Here is a 12,215-nt window from a genome sequence, read left to right on the forward strand (position 1 = left end):
CTTGCCCAAAGTCACACAGCTGACAAGTGGCAGAACTGGGATTTGAACCCATGACCTCTGACTCCAAAGCCTGTGCTCTTTCCCACTGAGCTTCTACATTCATTCGTTCATTCAATCGTATAGAGGACTGTCTCTAGATGTTGCCAACTTGGACTTCCCAAGCGCTTAGTCCAGTGCTCTGCACACAGTAAGCGCTCAATAAATACGATTGATGATGATGATGATGGTTGAATGAATGAGGAGAGGAGGGCGTAGTCGGGGAGGGCCTCCGGGAGGAGGTGGGCCTTCCATAAGGCTTTGGAGCCGGAAAATGTCGGTGGCAATTATCATCATCATCTTCAATTGTATTTATTGAGTGCTTACTACGTGCAGAGCACTGTACTAAGCGCTTGGGAAGGACAAGTTGGCAACATATAGAGACGGTCCCTACCCAACAATTCCCACCTTCCTGTTTGGGAGCAGGTTCCTGCACGAGATCCAGCTGAACTGTCGCGTCAACAAGATGAGCGTGGAAAATCTGGCCACCGTCATCGGCGTCAACCTCATCAGGCCCCAGATCGAAGATCCCGCCGCCATCATGAGAGGTACAAAGTGCCCCCTCGCGATATTAATCACGATAAGGGTGGTATTTGGTGAGCGTCTACTACATGGCAGGCCCTGGGGGGTGCCCCCCAAGCCCATCGGGTCGGACGTCGGCCCCATCCCACGTGGGGCCCACGGTCTCAATCCTCATTTTCCAGATGAGGGAACTGAGGCCCGGAGAGGTGAAGTGACTCGTCCAAGGTCACACAGCAGACAAGGGGCAGGGCCGGGATTAGAACCCAGGACCTTCCGACTCCCGAGCCCGGGCTTCTCACGATAATCGTAACGGTGGTACTTGTTAAGAAATTTGTGTGGTGTTTGTTGAGAAGCAGCGTGGCTCAGTGGAAAGACCCCGGGCTTTGGAATCAGAGGGCATGGGTTCGAATCCCGTCTCCGCCACGTGTCTGCTGTGTGACCTTGGGCAAGTCACTTCGCTTCTCTGAGCCTCAGTTACCTCATCTGGAAAATGGGGATTAAGACTGTGAAAACCACATGGGACAACCTGATCACTTTGTATCCCCCCCAATCAATCAATCAATCGTATTTATTGAGCGCTTACTGTGTGCAGAGCACTGTACTAAGCGCTTAGCGCTTAGAACAGTGCTTTGCACATAGTAAGCGCTTAACAAATGCCAACATTATTATTATTATTAAGCACTTACTATCTTTCAGGCACTGTACTAATTTTGTCGTCCGTCTCCCCCTTCCAGACTGTGAGCCCACTGTTGGGTAGGGACCGTCTCTATATCAATCAATCAATCAATCATATTTATTGGGCGCTTACTGTGTGCAGAGCACTGTACTAAGCACTTGGGAAGTACAAGTTGGCAACACATAGAGACGGTCCCTACCCAACAGTGGGCTCACAGTCTGGAAGAGACTGTGACTACATGTTGCCAACTTGGACTTCCCAAGCGCTTAGTCCAGTGCTCTGCACCCAGTAAGCGCTCAATAAATACGATTGAATGAAGGAATGAAATAATAATAATAATAATAATGGTATTTATTAAGCGCTTACTATGTGCAAAGCACTGTTCTAAGCACTGGGGAGGTGACAAGGTGATCAGATTGTCCCCCGGGGGGCTCACAGTTTTAATCCCCATTTTACAGATGAGGGAACTGAGGCACAGAGAAGTGAAGTGACTTGCCCAAAGCCACACAGCTGACAGTTGGCGGAGCCGGGATTTGAACCCATGACCTCTGACTCCAAAGCCCGGGCTCTTTCCACTGAGCCACGCTGCTTCTCTGTGCTAGGAGTCCTTTATCTGTAAGATGGGGATTGAGACTGTGAGCCCCACGTGGGACGGGGACTGTGTCCAACCCGATTGGCTTGTATCCACCCCAGCGCTTAGTACAGTGCCTGGCACACAGTAAGTGCTCAACAAATATCGCAACGATTATTATTATCCTTATCGTGGGTGCTCCAGGGCATTGTGGATGTGAGCCTGCTTCTAGACTGTGAGCCCATCGTTCGATAGGGATTCATTCATTCATTCATTCAATCGTATTTATTGAGCGCTTACTGTGTGCAGAACTCTGTACTAAGCGCTTGGGAAGTACAAGTCAGCAACATATAGAGACGGTCCCTTCCCAATAACGGGCTCCCCGTCTAGAAGGGGGAGACGGACAACAAAACAAAACATGGAGACAGGGAAGGGATTGTCCCGATCTGTTGCCGAACTGGACTTTCCAAGCGCTTAGTACAGTGCTCTGCTGCGTGACTCTGGGCGAGTCACTTACCTTCTCTGTGCCTCCGTTCCCTCATCTGGAAAATGGGGATGAAGACTGTGAGCCCCACGGGGGACAACCTGATGACCTTGTATCCCCCGCCAGCGCTTAGAACAGTGCTTGACACACAATAAGCGCTTAACAAATACCATCATCATCATCACACAGTAAGCGCTCAGTAAATGCGATTGAATGAATGATCCGGGGTATTGTGGGCCATCCGGTGCGTTTTTAGACTGTGAGCCCGCTGTTGGGTAGGGACTGCCTCTATATGTTGCCAATTTGTACTTCCCAAGCGCTTAGTACAGTGCTCTGCACATAGTAAGCGCTCAATAAATACGATTGATGATGATGATGATTTTGGCTAATGTAGTGTATCGTGGGGGAGCAAGTTCATCGTGACGGTTGCGGTTAATTGTGAGTGATAAGGCCTACCCCCAAAATATGGCTTAGGCCAGATGGAGCCGGGATCCAGGGCCTGGGGGTGGGGTGGAGGCCTGGCTGTGTTGTAGATGCCCCCCGTAATAATAATAATAATAATAATAACAATAATAATAATAATAATAATAATAATAATAATGATAATGACATTTATTAAGCACTGAGGTGGATACAAGCAAATAATAATAATAATGATGGCATTTATTAAGCGCTTACTATGTGCAAAGCACTGTTCTGAGCGCTGGGGAGGTTGAGAAGCAGCATGGCTCAGTGGAAAGAGCCCGGGCTTCGGAGTCGGAGGTCGTGGGTTCAAGTCCCGAATCCGCCCATTGTCAGCTGTGTGACTTTGGGCAAGTCGCTTCGCTTCTCTGGGCCTCAGTTCCCTCATCTGGAAAATGGGGATTAAGACTGTGAGCCCCCCGGGGGACAACCTGATAATAATAATGATGATGGCATTTTATTGAGCGCTTACTATGTGCAAAGCACTGTTCTAAGCACCAGGGAGGTTCCAAGGTGATCAGGTTGTCCCACGGGGGGCTCACAGTCTTCATCCCCATCTTACAGATGAGGGAACTGAGGCCCAGAGAAGTGAAGTGACTTGCCCAAAGTCACCCAGCTAAGTGGCAGAGCTGGGATTTGAACCCATGGCCTCCGGCTCCAAAGCCCGGGCTCTTTCCACTGAGCCACGCACTTTGTAACCTCCCCAGTGCTTAGAACAGTGCTTCGGACATGGTAAGCGCTTAATAAATGCCATTATTATTATTATTATCAGGTTGTCCCATGCAGGGGCTCGCAGTCTTCATCCCCTTTTACCAGATGAGGGAACTGAGGCCCAGAGAAGGGAAGCGACTTGCCCCAAGTCCCACAGCTGAGAGTTGGCCTCAGTGGAAAGAGCCCGGGCTTTGGAGTCAGAGGTCATGGGTTCGAATCCCGACTCCGCCACCTGTCTGCTGTGTGACCTTGGGCGAGTCACTTCGCTTCTCTGAGCCTCAGTTCCCTCATCTGTAAAACGGGGATGAAGCCTGTGAGCCCCCCCGTGGGACAACCTGATCACTTTATATCCCCCCCCAGCGCTTAGAACAGTGCTTTGCACATAGTAAGCGCTTAATAAATGCCATCATTATTAGTATTATTATTATTATCAACAAATGCCATCAGTATAAATTATTGTTATTTGAGGGCGCCGCTGCTCCATGGGCCTGGAAAGTCCCGTGAGCGGCAGAGGAAGTTAGAAGAGCAGCGCTTAGAACAGTGCTTTGCACATAGTAAGCGCTTAATAAATGCCATCGTTATTATTATTATTAACAAACGCCTTCAGTATAAATTATTGTTATTTGAGGGCGCCGCTGCTCCATGGGCCTGGAAAGTCCCGTGAGCGGCAGGGGAAGTTAGAAGAGCGGCGCTTAGAACAGTGCTTTGCACATAGTAAGCGCTTAATAAATGCCATCATTGTTATTGTTAACAAACGCCTTCAGTATAAATTATTATTATTTGAGGGCGCCGCTGCTCCATGGGCCTGGAAAGTCCCGTGAGCGGCAGGGGAAGTTAGAAGAGCAGCGCTTAGAACAGTGCTTTGCACATAGTAAGCGCTTAATAAATGCCATCGTTATTATTATTATTAACAAATGCCTGCAGTATAAATTATTATTATTTGAGGGCGCCGCTGCTCCGTGGGCCTGGAAAGTCCCATGAGCAGCAGGGGAAGTTAGAAGAGCAGCGCTTAGAACAGTGCTTTGCACATAGTAAGCGCTTAACAAATGCCAAAACAAAAAAAAAAAAACCTGTGACCCCTGACTCCAAAGTGGCTCTTTCCACTGAGCCACGCCACTTCTCGCCCCTCAGCCCCCCGCACCTATAATAATAATAATAATGACGGCATTTGTTAAGCGCTTACTATGTGCAAAGCACTGTTCTAAGCGCTGGGGAGGTTACAAGGTGATCAGGTTGTCCCACGGGGGGCTCACAGTCAATCCCCCATCCCCCTTATGAGATCGTCATCACAGTCAATCCCCCTTATGAGAAGCAGCGTGGCTCAGTGGGAAGAGCCTGGGCTTTGGAGCCAGAAGTCATGGGTTCGAATCCCGGCTCCACCACATCATCCTCGTCATCAGTCGTATTTATTGAGCGCCTACTATGTGCACAGCACCGGACTAAGCGCTTGGGAAGTACAAATTGGCCACATCTAGAGACAGTCCCTACCCAACAGTGGGCTCACAGTCTAAAAGGGGGAGACAGAGAACAAAACCAAACATACTAACAAAATAAAATAAATAGAATAGATATGTACAAATAAAATAAATAAATAAATAGAGTAAAAAATATGTACAAACAGATATACATATATACAGGTGCTGTGGGGAAGGGAAGGGGGTAAGATGGGGGGATGGAGAGGGGGACGAGGGGGGGAGGAAGGAAGGGGCTCAGTCTGGGAAGGCCTCCTGGAGGAGGTGAGCTCTCAGCAGGGCCTTGAAGGGAATTGGCAACACATAATAATAATAATAATAATAATAATAATAATAATAATAATAATAGACGAGGGGGGGAGGAAGGAAGGGGCTCAGTCTGGGAAGGCCTTCTGGAGGAGGTGAGCTCTCAGCAGGGCCTTGAAGGGAATTGGCAACACATAATAATAATAATAATAATAATAATAATAATAATAATAATAATAATAATGTTAGTATTTGTTAAGCACTTACTATGTGCAAAGCACTGTTCTAAGCGCTGGGGTAGATACAAGGTAATCAGGTTGTCCCACGTGGGGCTCACAGTCTTCATCCCCATTTGACAGATGAGGGAACTGAGCCCCAGAGAAGTTAAGTGACTTGCCCAAAGTCACACAGCTGACAAGGGGCGGAGCCGGGATTTGAACCCACGACCTCTTGACTCCAAAGCCCGGGCTCTTTCCACTGAGCCACGCTGCTTCTCTAACACATGCCTGCTGTGCGACCTTGGGCAAGTCACTTAACTTCTCTGAGCTTCGGTTCCCTCACCTGTAAAATGGGGATCGGCTGGGAGCCCCCCGTGGGACAACCTGATCACCTTGTATCCCCCAGTGCTTAGAACAGCGCTTTGCATGTAGTAAAAGCGCTTAACAAATAATAATAATAATAATAATAATGATGGCATTTGTTAAGCGCTTACTATGTGCAAAGCACTGTTCTAAGCGCTGGGGAAGATACAGGGTGATCAGGTTGTCCCACATGGGGCTCACAGTCTTCATCTCCATTTTACAGACGAGGTAACTGAGGCCCAGAGAAGTTAAGTGACTTGCCCAAGGTCACACAGCAGACATGTGGTGGAGCCAGGATTCGAACCCATGACCTCTGACTCCAAAGCCTGCACTCTTTCCACTGAGCCACGCTGCTTCTCTATGCCGTTAGAAATAATCCCCACTGGACAGATGAGGTCACCGAGGCTCAGAGAAGTGAAGCGACTCGCCCGAGGTCACACAGCAGACGGGGGGCGGGGCCGGGATTCGAACCCGTGACCTCTGACCCCAAAGGCCGGGCTCTTTCCGCTGAGCCACACTGCCCCTGCCTCTCCTGTCCCCACAGGGACCCCGCAGATCCAGCGGGTGATGACGGCGCTGATCAGCGAGCACGAGGCCTTGTTCCCCAAGTCGAAGGACGCTCCCCCGTCCCCGCCGCCGGCCCAGAAGAGTGACCCCAAGAAGCCGCCCGTGGCCCGCAGCTCGGTGGGCTGGGACGCGGCCGAGGCCCCCGGCCCCCTGCCTCACACCCGCGACTTGGGACCCACGGTGAGGGACGCCCACCTCTCCCTCGAACCCTGCCCCGCCACCCGCCTCCGGCCTGCCATGCCCTCCCTCCTCAAATCCCCCACACAACAATAAAAATAACGATGGCATTTATTAAGCGTAGCCTGTGAGCCCACTGTTGGGTAGGGACCGTCTCTATATGTTGCCAACTTGGACTTCCCAAGCGCTTGGTACAGCGCTCTGCGCACAGTAAGCGCTCGATAAATACGATTGATGATGATGATAGCCTGTGAGCCCACTGTTGGGTAGGGATCGTCTCTATATGTTGCCAATTTGTACTTCCCAAGCGCTTAGTACAGTGCTCTGCACACAGTAAGCGCTCAGTAAATATGATTGATGATGATGATAGCCTGTGAGCCCACTGTTGAGTAGGGACCATCTCTATATGTTGCCAACTTGGACTTCCCAAGTGCTTAGTACAGTGCTCTGCACACAGTAAGTGCTCAATAAATACGATTGATGATGATGATAGCCTGTGAGCCCACTGTTGGGTAGGGACTGTCTCTATATGTTGCCAACTTGGACTGCCCAAGCGCTTAGTACAGCTCTCAATAAGTACGATTGATTGATTACTACGTGCCAAGCACCGTTCTAATCACTGGGGGAGGTTCCAAGGGGATCGAGTTGTCCCACAGGGGGCTCACAGTTTTAATCCCCGTTTCACAGATGAGGTCACTGAGGCACAGAGAAGTGAAGTGACTTGCCCAAAGTCACACAGCTGACAAGTGGCGGAGCCAGGATTTGAACCCATGACCTCTGACTCCAAAGCCCGGGCTTTTTCCACTGAGCCACACTAATAATAATAATGATAGCATTTATTAAGCACTTACTATGACTAGCCTGGGAGCCCACTGTTGGGTAGGGACTGTCTCTATATGTTGCCAACTTGTACTTCCCAAGCGCTTAGTACAGTGCTCTGCACACAGTAAGTGCTCAGTAAGTACGATTGATTGATTACTACGTGCCAAGCACCATTCTAAGTGGTGGGGGAGGTTCCAAGGTGATCAAGTTGTCCCACGGGGGGCTCACAGTTTTAACCCCCATTTCACAGATGAGGTCACTGAGGCACAGAGAAGTGAAGTGACTTGCCCAAAGTCACACAGCTGACAGTTGGCAGAGCCAGAATTTGATCCCATGATCTCTGACTCCAAAGCCTGGGCTCTTTCCACTGAGCCACGCTAATAAGAATAATGATGGCATTTATTAAGCGCTTACTATGACTAGACTGTGAGCCCACTGTTGGGTAGGGACTGTCTCTATATGTTGCCAACTTGGACTTCCCAAGCGCTTAGTACAGCGCTCTGCGCACAGTAAGAGCTCAATAAATACGATTGATTGATATGTGCCAAGCACTGTTCTAAGCGCTGGGGAGATTACAAGGTTATCAGGTTGTCTCATGGGGGGGCTCACAGTCTTCATCCCCATTTTTACAGATGAGGTCACTGAGGCCCAGAGAAGTGAAGTGACTTGCCCAAAGTCACACAGCTGACAAGTGGCGGAGCCGGGATTTGAACCCGTGACCTCTGACTCCAAAGCCCGGGCTCTTTCCACTGAGCCACACTATCAGGTTATCCCACGGGGGGCTCACAGTCTTCTTCCCCATTTTTACAGATGAGGGAACTGAGGCCCAGAGAAGTGAAGTGACTTGCCCAAAGTCACCCAGCTAACAACTGGCAGAGCAGGGATTTGAACCCCTGACCTCTGACTCCAAAGCCTGGGCTCTTTCCACTGAGCCACGCTGCTTCTCTTATAATAATAATGATGGCATTTGCTAAGCACTTACTATGTGCCAAGCGCTGTTCTAAGCGCTGGGATAGATACAAGGTCATCAGGTTGTCCCACGGGGGGGCTCACAGTCTTCACCCCCATTTTACAGATGAGAGAACTGAGGCACAGGGAAGTTAAGTGACTTGCCCAAAGTCACACAGCAGACATGTGGTGGAGCTGCATTCGAACCCACGACCTCTGACTCCAAAGCCCGTGCTCATTCCACTAAGCCTGTATATATGTTCGTACATATTTATTACTCTATTTATTTATTTTACTTGTACATATCTAGTCTATTTATTTTATTTTGTTAATATGTTTGGTTTTGTTCTCTGTCTCCCCCTTCTAGCCTGTGAGCCCACTGTTGGGTAGGGCCCGTCTCTAGATGTTGCCAACTTGGACTTCCCAAGCGCTTAGTCCAGTGCTCTGCACACAGTAAGCGCTCAATAAATACGATTGATTGATTGAGCCACGCTGCTTCTCTACAGCAATGACTCTCATTGCTCTCAATGACAATGACTCTCCCCCGTCTTCAAAGCCCTATAATAATAATAACGATGGTATTTGTTAGGCGCTTAGTAGGTGCCGAGCACTGTTCTGAGCGCTGCGGGAGATACAAGCTCATCAGGTTGTCCCCCATGGGGCTCACAGTCTCCATCCTCATTGACAGATGAGGGAACTGAGGCCCAGAGAAGCGACGTGGCTTGCCCAAAGTCACACAGCAGACGAGTGGCAGAGCCGGGATTAGAACCCATGTCTTCAATTCACTTCACCTCAATCGTATTTATTAAGCGCTTACTGTGTGCAGAGCACTGTACTAAGCGCTTGGGAAGTCCAAGTTGGCAACATGTAGAGACGGTCCCTACCTAACAGCGGGCTCACAGTCTAGAAGGGGGACGCCCAAGCCCGGGCTCTTTCCGCTAAGCCACACTGCTTCTCTTTATTTATTTTACTTGTATGTATCTATTCTATTTATTTTATTTTGTTAATATGTTTTATTTTGTTGTCTGTCTCCCCCTTCTAGACTGTGAGCCCACTGCTGGGTAGGGACCGTCTTAAGATGTTGCCAACTTATACTTCCGAAGCGCTTAGTCCAGTGCTCTGCACACAGTAAGCGCTCAAAAAATATGATTGATCGATTGATTGATTGATTCTCTTGTGGAAGGCCCATATATTTATTTATTTTACTTGTACATATTTATTCTATTGATTTTATTTTATTTTATTCTATTTATTTTATTCCGTTAGTTTGTTTTGTTTTGTTGTCTGCCTCCCCCTTCTAGACTGTGAGCCCACTGTTGGGTAGGGATCGTCTCTCTATGTTGCCAACTTGGACTTCCCAAGCGCTTAATACAGTGCTCTGCACACAGTAAGCGCTCAATAAATATGATTGATTGATTGCTTCTCTTGTGGAAGGCCCATATATTTATTTATTTATTTATTTTACTTGTACATATTTATTCTATTTATTTTATTTTATTTTATTCTATTTATTTTATTCTGTTAGTATGTTTTGTTCTCTGTCTCCCCCTTCTAGACTGTGAGCCCACTGTTGGGTAGGGACCGTCTCTAGATGTTGCCAACTTGGACTTCCCAAGTGCTTAGGCCAGTGCTCTGCACACAGTAAGCGCTCAATAAATACGATTGATTGATTGATTGATTCTCTTGCGGAAGGCCCATATATTTATTTATTTTACTTGTACATATTTATTCTATTTATTTTATTTTATTCTATTTATTTTATTCTGTTAATATGTTTTGTTTTGTTGTCTGTCTCCCCCTTCTAGACTGTGAGCCCGCTGTTGGGTAGGAACCATCTCTATATGTTGCCAACTTGGACTTCCCAAGCGCTCAGTACAGTGCTCTGCACACAGTAAGCGCTCAATAAATACGATTGATTGATTGATTGATTGATTGATTGAATCTCCTCCAGGAGGTCTTCCCTGACTTAGCCCCCCTTTTCCTCATCTCCCGCTCCCTTCCGCGTTGCCCTGACTCGCTCCCTTTCTTCATCCCCCCTCCCAGCCCCACACCGCTGATGTCCCCATCCCTCATTTATTGATTTCTACTCGTGTCTGTCTTCCCTTCTGGACTGTAACCTCCTTGTGGGCAGGGATTGTGTCAGTTTATTGTACTATTGGACTCTCCCAAGCGCTTATTACAGTGTTCTGTCCTTCTAAGCGCTCAATAAATGCCATTGCCGATGACGATGTGTTCTATGACGATGATGATGTGTTCTATACGTCGCCAATTTGTACTTCCCAAGCGCTTAGTACAGTGCTCTGCACATAGTAAGCGCTCAATAAATACGATTGATTGATTGATTGATTGATTGACGATGGCTTCTACCGTCCTCCCACTTTATCCTTTCCATCAGTCGATCGTATTTATGTTCATTCATTCAGTCATTCAATCATATTTATTGAGCGCTTACTGTGTGCAGAGCACTGTACTAAGCGCTTGGGAAGTCCAAGTTGGCAACATATAGAGACGGCCCCTACCCAACAGTGGGCTCATGTTGCCAACTAGTACTTCCCAAGTGCTTAGTACAGTGCTCTGCACACAGTAAGCGCTCAATAAATACGATTGATGATGATGACGTTGCCAACTTGTACTTCCCAAGCGCTTAGTCCAGTGCTCTGCACACAGTAAGCGCTCAATAAATACGATTGATGATGATGATGTTGCCAACTTGTACTTCCCAAGCGCTTAGTCCAGTGCTCTGCACACAGTAAGCGCTCAATAAATACCATGATCGATCGGCAGAGCCGGGATTCGATCCCGTGATCTCCGACCCCAAAGCCCGGGCTCTTTCCACCGAGCCACGCTGCTTCTCAAGAGCGCTCGCGCTGACCTGAACGTTTCCCCCCTAGGCGAGCGAGGCGGTGGCGAGCCACCCCGGCGGCCCTCCCGGAGGTGGCGTCAACCCCGGGGAGAACGGCCGGGAGCGGGAAGGACCCGAGGCCTGGAAGCTGCAGTCCAGGAAGAGGACCCAGACTCTTCCCAGCCGGAAGTGCTTCCTGTCCACCGCCATCCAGGAGGATCAAGGGGGTCCGGGGGTCAAGGCGGAGATCTTCGACAGCGACTTCTGGTCCCCCTCTCCCGACCCCAAGGCCGGCGGCGGCCACAAAAGGACGTTGTCCCAGGATCTGGGGGCCATCTTGGACCTGGGCTGGACGCCCTCCCGCCATCCCTCGTGCCCTCCGGCCTCCCGGGAGGCCGTCGAGGATCCCCGGGGGTCGGAGGGGGCATCCGGTGGGCTTTCGGGGGGCCCTGGAGGGGATCCCCAACCGGCGGGGGGGCCCCAGGAGAGAGGGTCCCCGCAGGAAGACCTGAACCGGGTCGTCCTGCAACTGAGAAGGGAGATCGAGAAGCAGAAGAAAGATTTCGAGGAGCAGATTAAGGGGTAAGGCCTTCTTCACCAAACAGCCGGTTCATTCATTCCATCGAAATACTACTACTACTACTACTACTACTACTACTACTACTACTACTACTACTACTACTACTACTACTATTACTACTACTACTACTACTACTACTACTACTACTACTACTACTACCAATAATGGCATTTATTAAGCGCTTACAATGTGCACAGCAATCAATCAATCCATCCATCGTATTTATTGAGCCCTTACTGTGTGCAGAGCACCGGACTAAGCACTTGGGAAGTCCAAGTTGGCAACATATCAATCCATCAATCGTATTTATTGAGCGCTTACTGTGTGCAGAGCACTGGACTAAGCCCTTGGGAAGTCCAAGTTGGCAACATCTAGAGACAGTCCCTACCCAACAGTGGGCTCACAGTCTAAAAGGGGGAGACAGAGAACAAAATAAATATGTTCAGAAATGAAGAAAAAACAACAAACAAAAACCAAACAAAAAACCAAACAAAAAAACCCAAATAAAATGCTCGATA

General features: G+C 48.8%; 1 protein-coding gene across 1 annotated transcript in view; it reads left to right on the plus strand.

The window, feature by feature from the left end:
- ARHGAP25 (Rho GTPase activating protein 25) overlaps nt 1-12,215 on the plus strand; it is an 86,009-nt gene that overhangs the window by 62,577 nt on the left and 11,217 nt on the right. The window contains exons 7-9 of the mRNA XM_038746738.1: nt 463-584; nt 6,306-6,508; nt 11,167-11,699. Coding sequence (XP_038602666.1) covers nt 463-584; nt 6,306-6,508; nt 11,167-11,699 — 858 coding nt within the window. The remainder of the gene's footprint in view (nt 1-462; nt 585-6,305; nt 6,509-11,166; nt 11,700-12,215) is intronic.

Source organism: Tachyglossus aculeatus, chromosome 5 (assembly GCF_015852505.1).
Source record: "Tachyglossus aculeatus isolate mTacAcu1 chromosome 5, mTacAcu1.pri, whole genome shotgun sequence".
In the NCBI taxonomy this organism is placed as follows: domain Eukaryota; kingdom Metazoa; phylum Chordata; class Mammalia; order Monotremata; family Tachyglossidae; genus Tachyglossus; species Tachyglossus aculeatus.